Raw genomic sequence first — 24,739 nt, forward strand, 5'->3', positions numbered from 1 at the left:
CCACCCCCAATCCCGTATCCCTGTTGCCTGTAGGTGAACACCTCCACCAGCACAGTTTGTAAGGTGACACCAATTTACATCAAAACCTGAACATATTAAAGTTTTAACTGAAGACCAGATAGCAGAGCTTAGGAGGTCTTCTATGGCTAGGCTATTTTTTTTAAATTAGTAAAATAAGAAAAATTGTTTAAAGGAAGCTGCACTCAACTAAAACCCTCCCAACCACCCCCAACCCCATATCCCTGTTGCCTGTAGGTGAACACCTCCACCAGCACAGTATGTAACCAAAGGTGACATAGATCTACATCAAAACCTGAACATATTAAAGTCTTAAATAAAGACCAGATAGCAGAGCTTAGGAGGTCTTCTAGGCTAAGCTAATTTTTTTTAATTATTAAAAAAAGCAAAATTGTTTAAAGGAAGCTGCACCCAACTAAAACCCTCCCAGCCATCCCTAACCCCATATCCCTGTTGCCTGTAGGTGAGCACCTCCACCAGCACAGTATGTAACCAACGGTGACACAAATTTACATCAAAACCTAGAGCAGGCCCGGGGTCCCCATAGATCCCCCTTTTGAGAAGGGTCCCCATAGATCCCCCTTTGGAGCAGGGTCCCCATAGATCCCCCTTTGGAGCAGGGTCCCCATAGATCCCCCTTTAGAGAAGGATCCCCATAGACCCCCTTTAGAGAAGGGTCCCCATAGATCCCCCTTTAGAGAAGGGTCCCCAAAGATCCCCCTTTAGAGAAGGATCCTCATAGAATCTATTGGAACCCTTCTCTAAAGGGGGATCTATGGGGACCCTGCTCCAAAGGGGGATCTATGGGGACCCTGCTCCAAAGGGGGATCTATGGGGACCCTGCTCCAAAGGGGGATCTATGGGGACCCTGCTCCAAAGGGGGATCTATGGGGACCCCGAGCCTGCTCTAAAGGGGATCTAGGGGAACTGAGTTGTAAAGGGGGATATATGGCATAGATCCCCTTTAAAGCAAGGTTGCCATAGATCCCCCTTTAGAGCAGGCCAGCATCCCCAAAGATTCCCCTTTACTAGGGCAGGTCCCTCCATAGATGCCCCTTTAGGGCAGACCTCATAGAATTCTCAATGGATCCCCATTCCAGGCCAGGGAGGGTCCCCTATATATTCCCCTTTAGAGCAATCAAGGCACTAGGCAGGGTCCCCTATAGATCTCCTTCTCCTTTAATGATCCATTCCGATTTTAAATTCTGAATTCGCTGTAATAGGAGGTCACATACTCACAATGCAGAACGAATGAAGAGTTGACTTATCCACGGCTCTCATGAGAAGCTGGAGCCCGGGTGAGCTGGGGCATGCTGCGCACTGCTGAGACAGGTCATGGCAGGCACGGGCAGCAGGTTAGAGGAGGAACTTGTAAGTTCCTTCCGTTCTTCTCCGAGTCCTCCACTCTGAAGCACTCAGGGCCTGGGGGCGGGGCAACCGATGCTCAAGGCGCAACTTGAGCACTAGTTCACCTGATTGGCTAGGACGCCGGCACAATCCTACTAACCAGCGGGCAGCGGCGTGGGAGGTGGAAGTCAGCTGTGACTGTCACTGACTGCGCCGCCACCACGGACCCTGCAAGGACCAATCACGGACACCAGTGTCCGTGTACGGACACCTTGCCGATCCCTGCAGTGACTACGCTGTTCGTGGTGTAGTTAACAGCACTCTACAAGTACTAAACTGGGGGGGATTTCACCATACCTGTCCCCCCGCATTATTTCCTGGGGGGGATGTGTCCCCCCCGTCCCCCCCGGTTCCTACGCCCATGGCTGTGACTGTGTCAGGGAGAGAGATGAAAAAATTACATAGTTACATAGTTAGTGAGGTTGAAAAAAGACATCAGTCCATCCAGTTCAACCTATGATGTATGTGTGTGTTTGCTTTTAACCGTACATTGTATACCCCTGTATGTTGTGGTCTTTAAGGTGTCCATCTAATAGTTTTTTGAAACTATCAATGCTCCCTGCTGATCATACAGGCTGGGCAGTTGGAGCTCTGGGATCAGAGATATGGGAAAGATGAGATAGGACTAGGAACAAGGTTACAGAAGATCAAGGTAACAAAATCATGAGCAGAGATAACATTAGAGCCAGTGTTGTGAGGGGAGGGGGATTAGTGAAGGATGACAATTACAGAGCTGTGTCTCTTTCACCAGCAGATAAAGGCTGGCAGCAGGGGAAAGGGGAGAGACCAGCTTTCAGCTGTTGGAGGAAGAGTTCTGTCATTTCCGTTTCTCACTAATCCACCTCCGTTTTTTGTGCTCCCCTGTGTGCTCAGGTCCTCTACAAGAGGACCGGTAGTCCCCCCCCTATCAACAGCCCTGACGCCGAAGATAACATCTCTGGCTCCCCGACCTTCACAGCTTCTTCGCTCACCACTCACACATGCATAGGAGTAGCCACATCAGCTGTTGTGTCTGTGCGTGCCGCCAGTCACTAATGCAGTGACAGTCCTCATCAATGCCACTGCAGTGCTCAGCAGTGCCGAATGGTGCCACTACAGTGCAGATCAGTGCCATCAGTAAGTGCTTATCAGTGCTCATCAGTGGCCTACAATGCCATCAGTGCCCTACAGAGCCATAAGTGAGTGCTCATTAGTGCCAATAAAGTGCTCATCAGTGCCAATACAGTGCCCTATTAGTTCTCATCAGTGCCACTAAAGTGCCCTATTAGTTCTCATCAGTTCCACTATTGGTGGTCATCAGTGCCCAATAGTGCACATCAGTGCCCATCAGAGTGCCATCCTATCAGTGGATCCTCATCAACGCCCATCAGTGCCGTAAAAATGTGTAAAAAGTGCGTTAAAAATAATGTGTTTTCATTTTCTTTCCACATTTTCCAAAAACTTGTGGAAAAAAATTACATTTTCAGAAGACACGTTATGCTTCATAGAATATATTTTGGGGTATTTGCTTTCCATAATGGGGCGTTACCATTGTTCTGGTGCTCCAGGGCCTTCAGAAGTGTAATAGGTAGTCAAGAAATTAGACGTGTAATTTATGTCCCTAGTGTGGCCAGGCTGTGTAAAAGTCTCACACATGTGGTATCACCATTCTCAGGAGGAGTATTTTTTTTATATATTTTCCAAAAAAGGGGTCATTTGGGGGGTATGTGTTCTGTCCTGGCTTGTTAGTGCCTCAAGAAACGAGATAGGCCACCGGTACATCAGGTGTGATCAATTTTCAAATGATTGGCACCAAAGTTTGTAGACTCTATAACCCTCACAAAGACCAAATGGTATACACTGATTTCGTTGTTTTTCTTTTTTACAAAAGATATGTAGTAGTATAACTTTTGACCAAAATTTATGAAGAAAAATTACTAATTTGCTAAACTTAATAACAGAAAAAAAACAAAACAAAACAAAAAAAAAAAACAGTGGTAATTAAATACCACCAACAGAAAGCTCTATTTGTGTGAAGAAAGGATAAACATTTCATATGGGTATACAGTAATCCCCCGCTCCATCGCGGTTCAGTTTTTGCGGTCACTGTATTTTGCGTTTTTTTTTGTAATGTTATTTTACTATATAAATCATTAAAAATGAAATATTTTTGTGTTTTCCATAGCTCTTGCTCTGTCTCTCAGTATCTTTTATGTGTTTAAATGAGTTTCTATTGTTTTAAAAGTGTGTTTAAAGACCTTAAAATGCTTTTACACGTACAGTGACAGTAAAAAAAACATGCCTACAATGCATTTTAATAGGGTTTTTCTATTTCGCGGATTTTCACTTTTCGCGGCTGGGTCCGGAACGTAACCCCCGCAATGGAGGGGGTTTACTGTATATATATGCATGACTGAGTAATGGTCATTTAAAGTGGCCTGGTCAGTAAGGGGGGTACAGGGGCCCAGTAGGCAAGTGGTTAAACCTTTTTTTTTTGTTGGTACTATTTTAGGTAGTTTCACTGGACCTAAACTGCTTATATTTCAATGAGCAGAGCAGTCTATGGTAATCTAAATGTAATCAAATATCCAACTTTTTCAGCAAATACTATATGTGGTAATTATTCACTTAACCACTTGCCGACTGCCGTCAGTAGATTTACTGCGGCAGGCAGCCCCTCACAGGCAAAGTGACGTATGTTAACGTCACTAGCCTGTGAGGCTCTGGGGAGCGAGCGCGCGCCGCCGCCGGCGCGCTCCCGCGCGGTCACGGACCCCCCCGCGAGTGTGACCGGCGGACCCGATGTCCGCCGCTCACTCTGCGATCGGCGGGGGAGAGGGAGAAAGGCAGGCAGCTTGTGTAAACAAGCTGCCTGTCATTCTCGCCTGTGTAGAAACACCGATCATACGGTTCTACTATGTAGGACCGTTGATCAGTGTAACTACAGCTCAAGCCACAGCCAATCACAGTTAGAATCACACCCCTAGGGACACACACAGCCCCTCCCTCTCAAATAAAGTTAACCCCTTCACTGCCAGTGTATTTTTACAGTAACAGTGCATATATATAGCACTGATTACTGTAGAAATGTCACTGGTAACCCCAAAAGTGTCAAAAATGTCAGTCAAGGGTCCGATCTGTCCGCCCCAATGTCGCAGTACCGCAAAAAAATCGCATATCGCCGCCATTACGCGTTAAAAAAAAACAACAAAAATGACAAAAATCTTTCCCTTTGTTAGTAAACGCAATAACTTTTGCGCAAACCAATCAAAATACGCTTTTTTGCGATTTTTTTTACCAAACATACGTAGTATAAAACAAATTGGCCGAAAATGTTAAAAAATCTTGATTTTTACTTTTTTTTTGGGGGAATTTCATATAAAAAATGTGAAAAATATTGTTATTTTTGCAAAATTTACGCTCTTTTTTTGTTTATAGCGCGTGATCAAAAAATCGCACAGGTGATCAAATACCACCAAAAGAAAGCTCTGTTTGTGGGAAAAAAAGGACGTCAAATTCGTTTAGGTACATCGTCGCACGACCGCGCAATTGTCCGTTAAAGTCACGCAGTGCCGAATCGCAAAAAACCCCCTGGTCTTTTAGCAGCCAAATCCTCTGGGGCTTAAGTGGTTAAAGAGGTAGTAAACCCTCCTCTGACACTTTAGGTAAGTCTATGATAAGGCTTACCTATAGGTACTGTAAATATCTCCTAAACATGTACAGTTTAGGAGATATTTACCTTACATGCAGCCAGTGACGTCACTGGCACATGCGCTCTGAAGGAACGGCCGCTGGTGCCGTTTCTTCAGAGACCCGTGCCGTGACCGTCAGCTCCCGCGCGCGTGCACGGGAGTGACGTCACCGCGGCTCCAACCAATCAGATGGCCGGATGCCGCGATCCCGGAAGACGGGCGACTGGACATGTCGCTCGTCATACAGGTAAGCGGGCTGCACGGCGGGGGCTCGTTCTAAGGTAAGTTTTGGATAATTAGCTAGTATGCGATGCATACTAGCTCATTGTGTGTTTCTCTTACAGGTTGCCAAAAAGAAAAGGTTGTACGGGTTTACAACCTCTTTAAGGATATCAGTACCAAGATACTTTTGTAAAAACAAGTCTAAGGGCTCTTTCACACTGTGTGTCCGTCGGACGGACTCCGTTTATCTCAGCGGGGGATCGATCCGCCGATCCCCCGCTGAGCAGGAGAATGACAGCTGTTCTCCGCACTGTGTGCAGAGACACAGCTGTCAGAGCCTCATACATCTCTATGGGGGAATCGGATGGGAACGGACCTTCGGTCTGTTCTCATCCAATCCCATCCGCTGGACGGATGGAAAATAGGGTTTCCATCCGTCCAGGTTTGACGGATCGGATCGGATGTCTCCGCTGACATCCGATGCCCCATAGAGATGCATAGGGGGACCGTTCAGATCCGCCATAAAAACTGACAGGCGGATCTGAACGGTCCACCTGTGTGAAAGGGGCCTAAGTCTAACCATAATTATAAATAGTTTTCAGCTCTCTGTGGCTGGCTTTCAGTACGATTTGCCATTAATTATATTTTTTTTATTAGGTGATGAACTCACAAAGATTGAAGATGAAGATGAACAAGGTTGGTGCAAAGGAGTTACAGACCGCGGACAAGTTGGACTGTATCCTGCCAACTATGTTGAAGTTATTTCTGAATAGAGAATGGTTGCTGTACAGGTGGAAACCAGTATGTGACATACAGAGGACAGTCAGTTCTACAGGGACTGTGTGAATCAGGATAAAATAATCCATATGAACTTTTTTCCCCATCTTAAATGCTGGGCTGCATTGGGAAACCTACATGGCCTACAGCAAAAGATGGCATCCATAACGTTCAGCTTGACTAAGAAAAAAATTCTACCACTCCTTTATATAAAACTTGACACTGGCATAGGTATAAATATATATATACTGAAGTTGTATGGACTTATAAATGCAATATTTGTGGCAACGCCCTCTTGGCCTGAACCCAAACAGATCAGAATTATGTTCTGCAAACAGTAATTGCCACTATTTCTCTGGATTTCCGGTACTGCCACTCTTCAGTAGTTAATGTTGTATAGCTGAAGTAACATGGTCTTCAAAATCCAGAATTGTAAGGAAGATACACACCAAGCTATGCTTACTCTTCTCAGATGAATTCTACTTGGCTTGAACTGCTTCAGTAACCAATGTGCCTATGGACATTGCAATATATTTCTGTGTGCCTTTTCCTGTGCAAATGATTATGATACTCACTGCAACTCCTGAATATTAGGATGTGTTCCATTTCTACTTAACAACAATCTCTAAGTGCTTGTATAGACAAGCACCAAGTCAAGCATTCGGTGCTGGTCTTTTAAAAATAAGCTCCAAGCAGAAATAAAAACACGATTTATATTTGAAAATGTCTTTATTAAAAATCAATAATCAGCCCATTGTGTAGCAGTTCACAGACCAGGAAAGGTAAGGCTCTAACAAACAATGCTATCGGTCAAACACAAGAACATGCCTTAACCACTTAAGCCCCGGAAGATTTTACCCCCTTCCTGACCAGGGGTTTTTTTGCGATTTTTTTACTGCGTGACTGTAACGGACTGCAGCGGTCATGCGACGCTGTACCTAAACGAATTTGACGTCCTTTTTTCCCACAAACAGAGCTTTCTTTTGGTGGTATTTGATCACCTGTGTGATTTTTTGATCATGCGCTATAAACAAAAAAGAGCGTCAATTTGGCAAAAATAACAATATTTTTCCCATTTTTTATATGAAATTCCCCCCCCAAAAAATGTAAAAATCAGAATTTTTTAACCTTTTCGGCCAATTTGTTTTATGCTACATATGTTTGGTAAAAGAAATTGCAAAAAGCGTATTTTGATTGGTTTGCGCAAAAGTTATCGTGTTCACTAACAAAGGGAAAGATTTTTGTCATTTTTGGTGTTTTTTTTTTTTAAACGAGTAATGGCGGCGATCTGCGATTTTTTTTTGCGGGACTGCGACATTGCGGCGGACAGATCGGACCCTTGACTGACATTTTTGACACTTATGGGGTTACCAGTGACATTTCTACAGTAATCAGTGCTATACATATGCACTGTTACTGTAAAATGACACTGGCAGGGAAGGGGTTAACTGTATTGGAGAGGGAGGGGCTAGGTGTGTCCTAGGGGCGTGCTTCTAACTGTGATGGGACATGGCTACTAGTGTGAAAACAGAGATCAACGGTCCTACATAGTAGAACCGTCTGATCTCCATTTTTACACAGGGGAGAATGACAGGAGGCTTGTTTACATTAGCCGCCTGCCTTTCTCCCTTCCCGGTGAACGATCTCGAGTGACCGGCGGACATCGGGTCCGCCGGTCACACGCACTGACTTCTTAGGGAACGAGCCGGGGCTCACCCGCTATTGGCTCACAAGCCGGTGACAGGCTAGTGACGTATATATACGTCACTTTGCCTGGCCGGGCTGACAGCCGCAGTATATGTACTTGCGGCGTTCGGCAAGTGGTTAAGAAAGGAAGAGCAAAATAATGATCTCATCAATGTGATGGTGCTCCCTTATTGTTCAGTCACAGGATGGAGAGGACCATAGACTGGGCTGTTATTGTCCAATCGCAGTTTAGGCTTTAGGGAGATCCAGGGCCTGGCTGTGCTGTATGGTTGCGCACAACTACGTATTCTTTGATAAGTAAGACAGTTTACATATATGTATTTCAACTATGTATTTAGCCTTTTGGATTTCACATTTAAAGCTTCTGTGCCAAGGTGCCTGTCCTTGATTTCTGGGAGGTGCTGACCTGGTAGGTAGAAGACAGAACTAGTGTCTATGATGTAACAAGATCTTTAAAAAATTTAATCCTACATGATGAAATTTACTTTGACACCCCTGGTCTAAGCCTTGAGAAGGGGTTAGAGATGACTGAACTCCTAGGGAAGGGTTGGTCCTCATGAGTTGAAATTTGTGGGACATGAAGGTCAATTTGGTGTCTGCAGATAGTTCAGATACTCTGGCTCATACTTGGCAGGAATTTCATTAAAGGTGTTTTACACACCCTTTACAATTCCATCAGCGCACAGCACAGAAGGTGTCATTGCTTGCGCCCAATTCATGCACTCCTTCCTTAGTGCACTTATTCCAGCCCTCCCTTCTTAGCCACGGAGACCGTGAAACTGACGAGCACATGGCCAAGGAGTTTTTTACTGGGGCAGGTGAAGCCTAAAGAAGAATTGAAAGACTGGTTCCCCATCAGGTCCGCTTTACATTTAATTGACAGCGCAAGGCAATATGTTGAACCATAGCTGCTACTCAATTTATTAGCGACCCACTTGTAGTGTGTTGTCAATAAAGAGTAAAGCAGACCTGAAAGGGAACTGGTCTCTTAGTACCGCATCAGGCTCTGCCCACTCAGTGGCAAGTCATTTCCAAAAAATTGGCATTGTCCATATCTGGGTAATTATATCACATTTATCCCCCATTTAGCTTTTAGGTGGGAATCTCCCAACCAACAGCCAAATTGGGCCTGGGATACAGCACTGTACGGGAAGCTGTCATATACTTAACAGCTTCCCAACAGAAATACAGCTCGCTCCTAATACTGGTGTACACCAACTCAGTGTTGGTCTTAACCACTTTACCACCGGAGGATTTTGCTGTCTTACGTCCAGGCCACTTTTTGCGATTCGGCACTGTGCGATTTTAACTGACAATTGCGCGGTCATCCCACGCCGTACCCAAACGAAATTTACGTCCTTTTTTTCCCACAAACAGAGCTTTCTTTTGGTGGTATTTGATCACCTGTGCGATTTTTACTTTTTGCGCTATAAACAAAAAAAGAGCGACAATTTTGAAAAAATAACAATATTTTTCACATATTTTTATATGAAATTCCCCCCCCAAAAAAATGTAAAAATCAATATTTTTTATCATTTTAGGCCAATTTGTTTTCTGCTACATATTTTTGGTAAAAAAAATCGCAATAAGCGTATTTTGATTGGTTTGCGCAAAAGTTATTGCGTTTACTAACTAAGGGAAAGATTTCTGTCATTTTTGGTGTTTTTTTTTTTAACGAGTAATGGCGGCGATCTGCGATTTTTTTTGTGGGACTGCGACATTGCGGCGGACAGATCGGACCCTTGACTGACATTTTTGACACTTTTGGGGGTACCAGTGACATTACTACAGTAATCAGTGCTATAAATATGCACTGTTACTGTAAAAATGACACTGGCAGGGAAGGGGTTAATTTTTATTGGAGAGGGAGGGGTTAATGTATGCCTGGTGCTTACTGACGTGTGTGGGGGGAGGTGACTGAGTGACACAGGGACAGATCGCAGGTTCAGCTATGCTGAACCCTGCAATCTGACCCTGCCTGTCACTTAGGAGATCCGCCCGTTTGTGTTCACACAATCAGGCGGATCTCCACACTCGATTCCCCGACGATCAGGGAAGAGGGGCGGTGATAACCACTGCTCCTCCCCTCGCCCGACTCCCGCTGTGACTGAATACAGCGGGCGCGCGCCGCCGAGAGAGGAGAATGTCTGGTGATGTAGGTCTACGTCGCCAGACGATAACGAACCACTTTGCCGCAGTACAGTCAACGTGACTGGTGGGCAAGTGGTTGATTACCATCAGTTTCCTAATCTAAGAACTGGCAGTACTGTATATAAGCACCTCTATGTAAGTCTGTGTGTCCATGCACACATAGCTATTTACATGTGTATTAGAAGAGGAGCATTTACAGGCTGAAAAAAACACCAAAGGCGCATTTAGGAGATGGGGCTGTGGAGCAGAAAAAAACACTAGATGTGCATAAATGCACCAAACTGCATGTTTTAATGCTAGATGCTTTCTAGCTTTGAGTGTTGATGCATTCCAATGGCCAGGATAAATTAAAATTCTGCCAAATAGAGTGCATTAATGCAGATAATGATCCTGCAGACATTGTGAGCAGGAGATGCTTGCTGGTGGAATGAATGAGGCCCCTTTCACACTTCTACCACCTGAAAGTGACGCAACTTTGACACGACTTGAAGCAATGCCTGTGTAATTTTGAGGTCTATGGACCTCAACTCGCATCAAAGTCGGACCAAAGTACTGAAGGGACTACTTTGAAGTTGCTGCGACTTCAAGTCGCACAGATATGATATGGTACTCATTGGAAATCATAGGGTATGACTTGTCATGTGACTTTCCTGTCTTAAGTTGCAGGACAAGTCGCACAAGTGTGAAAGGGGCCTTTATGAACATTTCTATTCATCCTACGACTCTGAAGTTCTGCAGATTAAAAACACTTTAATCTATTCATACTATTAGCAAGCGGACTGAAGCATTGTCAGCATGAGTCAGGGCAGTTGCAGGGAGAGATGTGAGAAAGTAGGATCCCAAACAGGTAATCCCAGGTAAATAAAAAAAGCTTGAACTTGTGACAGGGTCTCTGTAAATGCATATTTTGTCAATACAAGGACCTTGGCATATGTATACTGTGTACACAAGTAGGCTTAGGTTCTCTTTAACTCTACCCCTTAATTCCCCCTACAGTCAGGGACGCACTATGTGTGCAGATGCACCATTCACCGGAGTGTGCATAGCATGCCCCATCATTTTTCTTGTTGCAATGCTCAGAGGTACCCCAAGTCATTAACAATCCTAGCAATGCCCCTTGTAAAAGGGGTATAACATAATAAAACTCAAGTGCTCCATCACTGATGTTGTCGAGCTACTGGTTTTAAACCAAGCGTGGTATTTAAAGTGTAGCTAATTTGTTTAAAAAAAAAGCCATCACAGTCCAGACTGGCTCCGGTACCTTTCCTGTCCTTAGTCCTAGTGATGGTGTTGAAATCACCACCGAAGACAACTTGCTGGGCTGTAAAAAGAAAAGGCTTGATCTTCATGAAGAGGCATTTCCTGTCCCACTTTGTCTGGGGCCCATAGATGTTAATCAAGCGCAGGTCCTGACCCCCCCCCCCCATGGAGACGGCTAAGACCATGCATCTCCCCATTTCTACCTCAAAAATCTGCCGACAGGTTACCATGCCGGAAAAAAGTACCGCAACTCCAGTTTAAGGCTCGGCCGCAAGAGACCAGAAGGAGGGCCCATGCCTCCACTCCACTGGGAGACCCGGTTGTCTAGGAGGGCCCATGCCAAACTAGACAACCGGGTCTCCTGCAAAAAGAAAATATCAGCATCAAACCTGCTGAGCAAAAATAAGGCCATGTTACGAGCACTTACCGATTTAATACTGGCGACATTAATGGTTGCCACTTTTAAAGGAATGGGAACCGCCATCAGGATGATTGGGGTACATGTTTCTTAGCCTGCTTACCCCCTTCCCTACTTGGAGACCCTGCACGCTTTAGTGTCCTCTGTGATTCCTCCTCCATTGAAATGACAGACTCATCACCCGAAGAACCTTCATCCTCCACCTCAGAAAACACCTCAAACTTGATGGACACCTCCACCCTCCCAGGTTCAGGTACAGGCCCATCCTTCTTCTTCTTCCCAGACTTTCTTTTTGCCTCCAACCACACCATATCTTCATGAGACCACTCTGACTGTAAAGCCCCCCACCCCCTTCATTCCACCATCACCCACAGCATCATCCAAGTCACACACTCCACTCACCACAACAGTCCCCCCACTCTTCACCCCATCATCCCCGCCATCATTCACTCCATCCCCCGGCACCTCACGCCCTGCAGTCCTCAGACGCCGAGGAGGGGGTCGGTGCAACCTTGCACACTGGTCCAGCTCCCTCCACTGCCCCTACTACTACTGAGGAGACTGACACAGGAGGATTCGACACAACATCCTCTGACACCGACTCACGGAGCACGACACAAGGGGATGACACAACATTGGACTGACCATCAGACACTGATTGCACTGAGACAACAGGGACAGAGACATTGGGGACCCCTGACACAGCCACCCTCTCCTCTGCCTCATCCATGTCCAGGCGAAAAAACTCTTCCACTATAACAGACTGATTATGCAAGGCCTCAGGGCACTGGCTGTACGCATGCCCAAACTCATCACAAAGATTGCATTTGATATATAATATATGATATTTGTACAAACACAGCAGGTTTTCCCTCCAAAACATTGCTCTGCATACTACTTCATGCTGTCAGTTTTAACAAAGTATGACTTTTCAGTAAGTTTTACCTTTACAGGTCCAGGTACAGAATCATTGCCATCGTCCTCATCAGCAGAATCCTCTGAAAAGTGAAAGGTTCTTCCACTCAAGGGAGACTCAACCTCCTGAATAAAGTTTAGCAGGCTTCCACCATTTTCCTCTACCTCCTGAGCTGTTCCTCCAGCTTGCTGGGGAGGGAGGGAGGGAGGCAGAGGCCGCCATTTCCTCCGGTGAAGCAGATCCTGAGGTGGATGGGGTATCAGAGGGGAGCATCCGGGACCCCCTCCTCACTCTCCACCCGTACTGCCACTGCCGATACTGAAACTTTTCCGCAACGTGCGTCATCCTCCCGGAAACGCTCCTCATTCTGAAACTTTTCTTTAAAAGCTCCACTCTTTTCCTTTAAAGAGGTTGTAAACTCGTTTTAAAAATTTTTTTTTTTTTTACAACCTGCAAGAGAAAGACATAATGAGCTAGTATGCATCGCATACTAGCTCATTATGAAATACTTACCTTAGAACGCCGTGCCGCTCTCTTACCTGTATGACGGGCGACATGACATGTCGCCCGTCTTCCGGGATCGCGGCATCCGGCCATCTGATTGGCCGGAGCCGCGGTGACGTCACTCCCGCGCACACGCGCGGGAGCCGACGGTCACGGCACGGGGCTCTGAAGGAACGGCACGATCAGCCGTTCCTTCAGAGCGCATGCGCCAGTGACGTCACTGGCTCAATTAAAGGTAAATATCTCCTAAACGGTGCAAGTTTAGGAGATATTTACAGTACCTATAGGTAAGCCTTATCATAGGCTTACCTATAGGTACAACTTCCTGAGGAGGGTTTACTTCCTCTTTAAAGCCTTTACCAGACTCTGCTGCTTCTTGATGGCGTCCTCCAAAACTTTATACTCTGGCTTCAAACTTTACCACTTGCTGCTACATGCATTATCCTGCATGGCCTTCTTCTTTCTATAATCAGCTTTCAGGGTGATCAGCTTTTCCTCCTATTTTTCAATTCTCAGCAGACCATCAGCAACCCGCTCTCTGAAAGCGGGGGTCGATTCCCCTTTGTTAGGGCTATAGCCGAGGTCTTCAGGTGAAGATGAAACATGAGAATGCAAGTTGGATACCTCAGGGGGACCATCGTCCGGGTCATCCCCAGAATCTCCCATCCTCACTGGGGCCAGGTAACTCACCTGGCCCCCTGGTGTCTGGAGAGGGATAGCTGCAGCACACACAAACACTCTGGTGCAGAGACTGATGTGACTGGCTCAGTGATCTCACACAGACACAGGTGTAATGTCCAGCCTTGCTATCTGCAGGCTGTCAAGAACTGTAATAGGATGAAATACATCTTGGCTGGGTGCTGTTTAGGGCTATACGTATTTAGGGACATATGTTCCTGAATGCATATAGCCCTAAATGTGTGTATTACTTGGTACATCGTCCTTGGTACACTCATCAGCAGGCACATGTCTTGCAGAAAGGTCAGTGTCAAATGGTGTTTTCAAAATATTGTATGCCAAATGCGCCTGCAGCGTAATCAGGGCTTATCACTGTATTCTGTTGGGTTGCCACACTTTATTAGGCACATTTAACACTGGCGTTAGTGTTTACTGTCCCCCAAAAGCCATGTGAAGTGAATTGCTTTACAGAGGACAGTGAAAGGAGGTGTGCAGCAGTGGCGGCTGGTGCTCCATGGGCTGGGGGGGGGGGGGGGCAGATGGACCACACCATACCCCTTCTCCCCAGACCACACCAGCCCGCACACCATACCCCCTGCCCCGGGTCACCGGCTCACTCACCATGTGGAGGGCAGGCAGGCAGCAGCGGCGGCGAAGGCTTCCCCTCAGTCTCCTGCGTTTCCTCCCTCCTCCTTGGCCAATGGCATGGCTTCTCCTTTCGGCCAATTGGGAAACGGGTCTCAGGACCCGCTTCCTGATTGGCTAGAAGGGAGGATCCATGTGACAATAGCGAATATTCATTCGCTATTGTCACACAACTGGGTGGGCTCAGGGCGCAGTACTCTGCGCCCCGAGCCCACCCTTTTTGGAAGCCTATTAAATCCTCTGGCTCTAATCACGTGCTTAAAAAAAAAAAACATTGAAATCCATGTGTCTGGCGCCCTGCATGTAGATTAGGGGGTCGGACGCATGGATAGGGAGGGGGGTGGCGCCCCTGCGCCCCCAATGGACGGGCCGCCACTGGTGATACTTTTTTGCCTCCTGATGCTTGTTTTTTGCTTTTCTTTTTTTTTTATTCCCAAACACAACAAAGTTTTCATTGTGGGACCGCACCACTACTGTGAGCCAAGCATTTGGCTCACTGTCGCGGTGAGGCCCCATTCACTTACATGGGGCTGCCTATCAAACTCTACATGTAGCATTGCGATTGCCACACTACAAAGCAAAGCATGCTAATGAAAGTGTATAAAAAAGCTTGTTGGACATACAGTACTAGACGGTGTCCTTGTAAACGTTTTTGAAATAATTGTAACTATAGATAGTTATTAGATATTTTGTTTTTTTCATTTCAAGGTTGAGTTACTTTAAGTATTGTGACATAGTGAGGCTCTGTCACTATAGAAATGGCCAGGAAATAGACACAAAGTTTGCATGTCTGCTGACTGCAGGTCTACAGAGAATTTTAATTTGAGAGGAGAAAACTGCTCTGGCAGCTTTCTCTGGATTTTTCTATTTCCAGGGGCTCTGTAGTTTGGATTTTCCTAAGAGTCTTGTGTGGGACAGAATTTCCAACCCCATGTCCCTGTGTTGTGGACAGCCAGCAGGGTGTGTGCCCAGGTGCCCACAACCCACATACAGTAATGATGGGCTGGTGATAGCAAGAAGTGGTGAAAGTGGAAGTTGGTGCAGTTGCTGCTTTTGGATTCAGAACCCCGTTGGGAGACCTGGTTGTCTCCGCCCCCCCCCCCCCCCAATCAGCATCTATCAGCATCTTCAAGGAAAAAAAATACCATTTAAAGCCCACTAGGGGCGCCGGACCTATTGAAGTCTATGGGGGGGGGGGAGTTTGGCATCCCACGTGCTGCCAGGCAGAGGTGCCGATTGGCGGCCGTTGTGGGTGTCATCGGGGCGCAGAGCAATGCGCCCCAATACTCCCACTTCTACACTCCTAGCCCTGTGATTGGTCCAGACTCCAGCCTGGATCAATCATTCAGGACTCCCGTCTGACGTCGTCGTGGGGGCGGTGCGTGCGTCAGTCACTCTGACGCACTCACCTTCCCGGTTCCCGCCCGCCGTCAGACTCAGCGAGGAGGAGCAGCCGCGAGACGTCTCAGCCAGGAGCAGGTAAGTGAAGAAGCCGCCCGCTACTTACAGTCTCCTCTGCCGTCGGCCGCCACTGATTTCTTGGATCCCTCGAGGCCGCTGGTCACGGAGCTCCTAGGCAGCAGGTGACAGGTCCTTACAGCGCCATCGCCAGGCCACCGCGGCTTCTTCACTTACCTACTCCTCCTCCCTAAGTCTGACAGCGGGCGGAAAGTGTCACTTCCCACCCGCCGTCAGAGTCAGCGAGGAGGAGCAGGTAAGTGAAGAAGCCTGCGGTGGCCTGGCGATGGCGCTGTAAGGACCTGTCACCTGCTGCCTAGGAGCTCCGTGACCAGCCGCCTCGAGGGATCCAAGATGGCGCCGCCGCGCCCGTCCACCTCTGGAGCCACTGAAACCAGGTCCCACTCCCAGCCAGCATACGGTACACACCTCTCCTCCCCGGGGCCCCCCTTCCCCGATAGTGTCCCCGGAACTGCCGCTAGCTGACTCCCCTGCAGCCACATCCAGCCAGCCGCCTCATCCACTGCATTTATGGGGACATGCTGGTCACTGCATTTATGGGGACATGCTAGTCACTGCATTGATGGGGACATGCGGGTCACTGCATTTATGGGGACATGCTGGTCACTGCATTTATGGGGACATGCTGGTCACTGCATTGATGGGGACATGCTGGTCACTGCATTGATGGGGACATGCTGGTCACTGCATTTATGGGGACATGCTGGTCACTGCATTTATGGGGACATGCTGGTCACTGACTGCATTGATGGGGACATGCTGGTCACTGCATTGATGGGGACATGCTGGTCACTGCATTGATGGGGACATGCTGGTCACTGCATTGATGGGGACATGCTGGTCACTGTATTAATGGGGACATGCTGGTCACTGCATTGATGGGGGCATGCTGGTCACTGCATTGATGGGGGCATGCTGTAGTAACTCTGCATTGAATGGGGGAACGCTGTAGTAACTCTGCATTGAAGGGGGGCACACTATACTTTGATTACTGAAGGCCCCTTTCACACTTTTGTGATCTCAAAGTCACGCATTTTTTTGCAGCGTTTTTTGCCACAAAGCAATGCCTATTAGATTTTTTCTGTTTGCGCCCCCCCCCCCCCCCAAAAAAATTTTGAGCACCAGCCGCCACTGGACTGCATTACTGGTGAGGGGGACTTCTTGCCCAAAGGTCAAGACAGCTACACAGACCTATGAGACCAAGAGAGGATCTGGGAAGCCTGAAAGCCGAGGCAGCTAGCAAGTACAAGGGGGCTGGAAGAAGTCCTGAAATCTCGGAGAGAGTGAACAAACCCTGGGGGGAGGGGGGCTGCAGAATCCTGTTAAGGCCAGGAGTAGGCCTGTGCAGCAAGGAACTGCAAGTTAAAAATTGTAATTGTAAAATTATATATGATTATTTATTTTTATTATTTTATTTTTAATTACTGTAGTTAAGTCTATTCCTTATATAAACTGAGTTGTTTATCAGATTTGGGAGCACTTTGTTGCATATAGTCATATTTGTGACTTGGATGAAATACACTCATGGCATGTAGTAAGTGCAACCTAATGTCACATACAGTGCCTTGAAAAAGTATTCATACCCCTTGAAATTTTCCACATTTTGTCATGTTACAACCAAAAACATAAATTAATTCTCACTTGGATTTAGGTCTGGACTTTGGGCCATTATAACACATGAATATGCTTTGATCAAAACCATTCCATTGTAGCTCTGGCTGTATGTTTGGGGTCGTTGTCCTGCTAGAAGGTGAATCTCTTTTGGAGACTCTAACTGGTTTTCTACTAAGATTGCCCTGTATTTGGCTCCATCCATCTTCCCTTTAACTGACCAGCTTCCCTGTCCCTGCTGAAGGAAAGCATCCCCTCAACATAATGCTGCCACCACCATGTTTCACGGTGGGGATGGTGTGTTCAGGGTATTGTGCAGTGTTAGTTTTCTGCTGCACATAGCGTTTTGCTTTTAAAAAGCCAAAAAGTTCAGTTTTGGACTCATCTGACCAGAGCACCTTCTTCCACATGTTTGCTATGTCCCCCACATGGCTTTTTGCAAGCTGCAAATGGGACTTCTTATGGCTTTCTTTCAACAATGGCTTTCTTCTTGCCACTTGTCTATAATGGACAGATTTGTGGAGTACACGGCTAATAGTTGTCCTGTGGACAGATTCTCCCACCTGAGCTGTGGATGTATGCAGCTCCTCCAGAGTAACCATGGGCCTCTTGGCTGCTTTTCTGATTATTACTCTCCTTGCCCGGCCGGTCAGTTTAGGTGGACGGCCATGTCTTGGTAGGTTTGCAGTTGTGCCATACTCATTCCATTTTCGGAAAATGGATTGAACAGTGCTCCGTGAGATGTTCAAAGCTTGGGATATTTTTTTATAACCTAACGCTGCTTTAAACTTCTCCACAACTTTATCCCTGACCTGTCTGGTGTGTTCCTTGACCTTCATGATACTGTTTGTTCACTAAGGTTCTCTAACAAACCTCTGAGGGCTTCACAGAACAGCAAGCTGGGGCTCTATTTACTAATTAGGTGACTTCTGAAGTTAGTTGGTTCCACTAGATTTTAGTTAGAGGTATCAGAATAAAGGGGGCTAAATACAAATGCACGCCACTTTTCACATATTTGTAAAACATTTTCAAAAACCATTTTTCATTTTCCTTCCACTTTGCAATTATGGGCCACTTTGTGTTGGTCTATCACATAAAATCCCAATAAAATACAGTTAAATTTTTGGTTGTAACATGACAAAATGTGGATAATTTTAAGGGTTATGAATACTTTTTCAAGGCACTGTATGCTTGCACTTGTCAGTTGTACATTTGAGTCTGCAAACACCCTTTTCCTTCAAGATTATTTTAGAGTAATCATTACGGTGGCCAGAAGGGGGCAATATTTCACCATTACTAAACTTCATTATAAATGCGCTGTCCATAATAAGCCATATGATTTTAAAGGATCAGCTTTTTAAGTTAAAACACACAAGAATGAAACACTCAAGTTAGATTTACATGTATAATATATGTAATCCTACGCAAACACTCTGGTAATATTCAAATTTTTAAAACTATTTATATATTTTAAACATGATTTGTATATAATGATGAAATAACTGTAAGTTTTCTATATTTTTAAGCTAAAAGCAGGACTTTTGTCTGTCTAGACCACAAGCCACAGACTATTTTGAATCTGCTATTCCAGCAGAATGACCACAAAAGTAAAGGCCTCTTTGCATTAGTGACATCACATACGATCAGAAAACTGTCTGTAGTTATCATTCTATTGTTTCCATTTGAGCCCACCAATTAACTGTGCACGTGCAGCAGCTCAAAAGAGTACAGAGCCAAAGGAACTAAATTGCACTGACAGAACTACTAACTAGGTCCATGAGTGCCCAGCAGCCTTACTTTTTACCTCCAGAGGAACCCCTAAAATAATTTTCAGGGATCGAGGAGCCCCTGCTCAAACCAATTTATCATCAGTTGGAAAGAATGCCCCTTACAATGGTCAACAGTAGGCAAAACCCCCTCTACACTGGTGATCCGTGGAAAGAACCCCCCCCCATCTTATAGTGATGTTCACGATGCCAACCTCAAAATCAGCTGGAATGACCACTGGTGTCATGCTGCTGGCTCTGCCAAGTGGTGTTGGCCCCAGAACTATGAAGGCATGGCCAAATTCAAGGGCAATCAGTCACAGCTCAAAGGACCCCTAGAAATATTTGGAGGAACCCTGTTTGAAAATGGCTTGTCCATTTTACAGCACAGCAAAGTATTTAAGTATAGGTTGTAAGCAGTGGCGGCTGGTGCTCAAAATTTGTGGGGGGGGGGGGGGGGCGCAAACAGAAAAATGTAATAGGCATTGCTTTGCAGCAAAAAACGCTGTAAAAAATTGCGTGACTTTGAGGTCACAAAAGTGTTAAAGGGGCCTTCAGTAATCAAGGTATAGTGTGCCCCCTTTCAATGCAGAGTGACCACAGTGTGCCCCCTTTCAATGCAGAGTGACCACAGCGTGCCCCCATCAATGCAGAGTGACCACAGCGTGCCCCCTTTCAATGCAGAGTGACCACAGCGTACCCCCTTTCAATGCAGAGTGACCACAGCGTGCCCCCTTTCAATGCAGAGTGACCACAGCGTGCCCCCATCAATGCAGAGTGACCACAGCGTGCCCCCTTTCAATGCAGAGTGACCACAGAGTGCCCCCTTTAAATGCAGAGTGACCACAGCATGCCCCCTTTCAATGCAGAGTGACCACAGCGTGCCCCCTTTCAATGCAGAGTGACCACAGCATGCCCCCTTTCAATACAGAGTGACCACAGCGTGCCCATATCAATGCAGAGTGACCACAGCGTGCCCATTTTCAATGCAGAGTGACCACAGCATGCCCCCTTTCAATGCAGAGTGACCACAGCGTGCCCCCTTTCAATGCAGAGTGACCACAGGGTGCCCCCTTTCAATGCAGAGTGACCACAGCGTGCCCCAACAATGTAGAGTGACCACAGCGTGCCCCCTTTCAATGCAGAGTGACCACAGCGTGCCCCCTTTCAATGCAGAGTGACCACAGGGTGCCCCCTTTCAATGCAGAGTGACCACAGCATGCCTCCATCAATGCAGAGTGACCACAGCTTGCCCCCTTTCAATGCAGAGTGACCACAGCGTGCCCCCTTTCAATGCAGAGTGACCACAGCATGCCCCCATCAATGCAGAGCGACCACAGCGTGCCCCCTTTCAATGCAGAGTGACCACAGCATGCCCCCTTTCAATGCAGTGACCACAGCGTGCCCCCTTTCAATGCAGAGTGACCACAGTGTGCCCCCTTTCAATACAGAGTGACCACAGCGTGCCCCCATCAATGCAGAGTGACCACAGCATGCCCCCTTTCAATGCAGAGTGACCACAGCGTGCCCCCTTTCAATGCAGAGTGACCACAGGGTGCCCCCTTTCAATGCAGAGTGACCACAGTGTGCCTCCATCAATGCAGAGTGACCACAGCTTACCCCCTTTCAATGCAGAGTGACCACAGCGTGCCCCCTTTCAATGCAGAGTGACCACAGCATGCCCCCATCAATGCAGAGTGACCACAGCGTGCCCCCTTTCAATGCAGAGTGACCACAGCGTGCCCCCTTTCAATGCAGAGTGACCACAGCATGCCCCCTTTCAATGTAGAGTGACCACAGCCTGCCGCGCCCCTTCAATGCAGTGAGACCAGTTCACTTACCTGCAGCGGCGGCTTCTCCTCAGTCCCCCGCGTCTCCTCGAGTCCTCCCGTCTCCTCCTCGGCCAATGGCATGGGTCCGCCTTTCGGCCAATCAGGAAGCGGGTCTCGGACACGCTTCCTGATTGGCCAGGAGGAGGATCCGTGTGACAATAGCGAATTTTCATTTGCTATTGTCACACAAATGGGTGGGCTAGGGTGCAGTGCTCTGCGCCCCGGGTCAACCCTTTTCTGAAGCCTATTAGAGCCTCTGGCTCTAATTAGGTGATTCAGAAAAAAAAAAACCCATTGAACTCTATGCGTCCGGCTCCCCGCATGTCGATTAGGGGGCCGGATGCATGGATAGGTGGGCGGCGCCCCTGCGCCCCCAACGCACCAGCCGACTCTGGTTGTAAGCTATAAAGGACCATTCTTGCCAGACCAATCTATTATCATTCTATGAGGAAGTGAGCTGCCATCTAGATAAAGGAAAGACTGTGGACGTGGTATATCTGGATTTTGCAAAGTCATTTGATACAGTTCTCCACAAACGTTTACTTTACAAACTGAGATCTGTAGGCATGGAACATAGGGTATGTACCTGGATAGAGAACTGGCTACAGGGGCGGGTCCAAAGGGAGGTGATTAATAGCGAGTACTCAGAATGGTCTGGTGTGGTAAGTGGGGTCCCCAAGGATCTGCCCTGGGACCATTTCTGTTTGACTTATTCAGAAATGATATAGAGGATGGGATAAACAGCTCCATCTCAATATTTTCTGATGATACAAAGCTAAGCAGGGCAATCATTTCACAGCAAGATGTGGAAACCTTACAAAAAGACCTAAATAAAATAATCGAATAGGCAACTACAGGGCAAATGCAGTTTAATGTTGAAAAACGTAAAGTAATGCACTTGGGTGCTAAAAATACAAATACAGTAAAACCTTGGTTTGAGAGTAACTTGGTTTAAGAGCGCTTTGCAAGACAAGCAAAATTTTCAAATAAATTTTGACTTGGTTTACAAGCGATGTCTTGATATACAAGTAGCTTCAAGTCACAGCTGAGTATAAAAGAGAAGAGAGGCGCCTCTAAGTGTAGCAATATGGTTACATTTAATGAAGGTACAACATTTAGCAACTTACATGGTTGATGATTGGAACAGGCACATCTAAGGATGCAGGCATCCAGGCTAAAGCTGTCCACATAGACCATCCTCTGCACCGCCATCTATGTCATCCCTTCCATGCTGCCCCTCGCTTTTAGATCCCTTTACTGCAGTGGTCTTCCCGGTCAGGATTACAGACTGGCAGCCGGCGGTGCAGAAGATAGTCCATGTGGACAGCTTTACCCCGGATGCCTGCAAACTTAGATGTGCCTGTTTTATTCATCAACCATGTGAGTTGCTAAATGTTGTACCTTCATTAAATGGAACCATATTGCTACACTTAGAGGCGCCTTTCTTCTCTTTGATACTCTGTAGCTCCTACTGGATTTTGCTTCTTATCCCCTTGTGGAAGTGGCTATTTGTGGATGGACATTTTATGGTTATATAACCTATCGCAATGCTATAATCTTTTTATATGGACTATAAACTGAAGGACTTACGAATAAATGGTTGTGGAACGAATCATCTGAGTTTCCATTATTTCTTATGGGGAAATTTGCTTTGATATAAGAGTGCTTTGGATTACAAGCATGCTTCCGGAACGAATTATGCTCGCAATCCAAGGTTTTACTGTACAAGTTTCTCGCTAGGGGGAGAACCTCTGGGAGAATCCAGGATGGAAAAAGATCTGGGGGTCCTAGTAGATGACAGGCTCAGCAATGGCATGCAATGCCAAGCTGCTGCAAGCAAAGCCAACAGAATATTAGCATGCATCAAACAGGGGATTTACTCCAGAGATAAAACTATAATTCTCCCAATATACAAGACTCTGGTCCGGCCGCATCTTGAGTGTGCTGTCCAGTTCTGGGCACTAGTCCTCAAGAAGGATATGCTGGAACTGCAAAGCGTTCAAAGAAGGGCAACAAAGCTAATAAAGTATCTGGAGGACCTCAGTAATGGGGAAAGACTACAGGCATTAAACTTATTCTCTCTGGAGAAGAGACGCTTGAGAGGTGATATGATCTATCGATATGCAATATTCAAATACTTTACTGGTGACCTTAGCAGAGGAAAAAAACGTTTCAGTTGGAGGGAGTTTAAAAATACACTTGGCCATTGATTGAAATTGGAAGAGAAGTGGTTTACCATAAACTGTGTAGAGAGTTCTTTACTGTCAGAGCAGTATGGATGTAGAATTCTCTTCCAGAAGCAGTGATATCAAGATGAAAAAAGAAAGGGGTGGGAGGAGGGACCACAAGGGGGCCCTCTTTTGTGTGGACATGTCCGGTACCACATCTTGTTAAAGAAGTTGCACAAAAATACCCTAAGACTAAATTGAGGACTTTATCTGTACCAATTGATAAAATATATCAAAAAAATGTATTTATACATATCTAAAATCATTAGACATGACAGAACATATAATTTCATATGCAATTACGTTCCACAGTGTAGGAGAGTAAATCACCAATCCTGATTGGATCAGTTGATGAGTAGCTTTCTGCAACTTCCGACGCAGTTGCGTTTCACGGGTACAAAGCCCACTTCATCAGGAAAGCAAAATAACAGTCAAGCTTTCCTGATGAAGCGGGCTTTGTACCCGTGAAACACAACTGCTATTAGTCAACTGATCCAATTATGATTGATGATTTACTCTTCTACACTGTGGAACGTAATTGTAACTTTGCATATGAAAGTATATGTTTTGTCATGTCTAATGATTTTAAATATATGTATAAATAAAAATCTTTTGATATATTTTATCAATTGGTATTTTTAAGCAGTGGTATCAGCAGGAAGCATCAATAGTTAATAAAAAAATATTAGATGGGCATGTTAAGGATCACAACATACATAAACACAAACATACACACACCACAGGGTGAACTGGATGGACTGCTGTCTTTATTCAATCTTATCAACTATGTAACTATATGTAGCACCCTCTAGTGAAGTGTACATTGGTTTTTGTAGTGTAGGTAAATTGTTTTGAATCTGGGTCAGGGTGAGTGACTCAGGGAGGCTAGATGACTCAGGCAGCACTTCTGGTACCTCCCCCACTTGCTGGAGAAACTTCCAGAACAATGGAGGGGGGAGATTAGGGGGGGCTGCCTGGAGTATTGATAAGGGCCCAGCCAATCCTGGGCTGGCAGGGCACCTCTTAAATATTCTGAGTCAGACCAGCAGGAGCAATGTGGAGTTTGGGTGGAAGCTGGAGTGCTGAGGAGGCTGTCAGTGACCCCTGAGGGTAACCCCCTTGTCTGTGGGGGGGAAGGGGAAGGGGTGACCTCAGTCCTGGGGCTGGGGTGCTGGAGGGATCCTCTACAACACATGGATGAGTCCTCTCCTGGATGCACAGGAGCAGGTGTGAGGACAGTGGGAGACAGTCAGCACGTCCGGGAGATCTCCAGGGAGAAGTCAGCCAAGAGGACTGGTGAGTGAGCAGTTTGGCAGGATTGTGGGAAGTAGCCAGGTAGAGTAGCCAAGTAGACAGGGCACACACCTTTTGGGCATCCAATTTAGTTTACGGTTCCGCTATGAACTCACCATAATATGGAGCAAGCCGGATGGTAGGACTGCACAGAAA

General features: G+C 46.4%; 1 protein-coding gene across 1 annotated transcript in view; it reads left to right on the top strand.

The window, feature by feature from the left end:
• LOC309568550 (protein kinase C and casein kinase substrate in neurons protein 1-like) overlaps positions 1 to 6,807 on the top strand; it is a 152,500-nt gene extending 145,693 nt beyond the window's left edge. The window contains exon 10 of the mRNA XM_082274251.1: positions 5,976 to 6,807. Within this exon, the coding sequence (XP_082130377.1) occupies positions 5,976 to 6,091 (116 nt within the window). The 3' untranslated portion in view covers positions 6,092 to 6,807. The remainder of the gene's footprint in view (positions 1 to 5,975) is intronic.
• Positions 6,808 to 24,739: the final 17,932 nt, after the last annotated feature.

Source organism: Pelophylax lessonae (genome assembly GCF_965119305.1).
Source record: "Pelophylax lessonae genome assembly, chromosome: 12".
NCBI classification, from domain to species: Eukaryota; Metazoa; Chordata; class Amphibia; order Anura; family Ranidae; genus Pelophylax; species Pelophylax lessonae.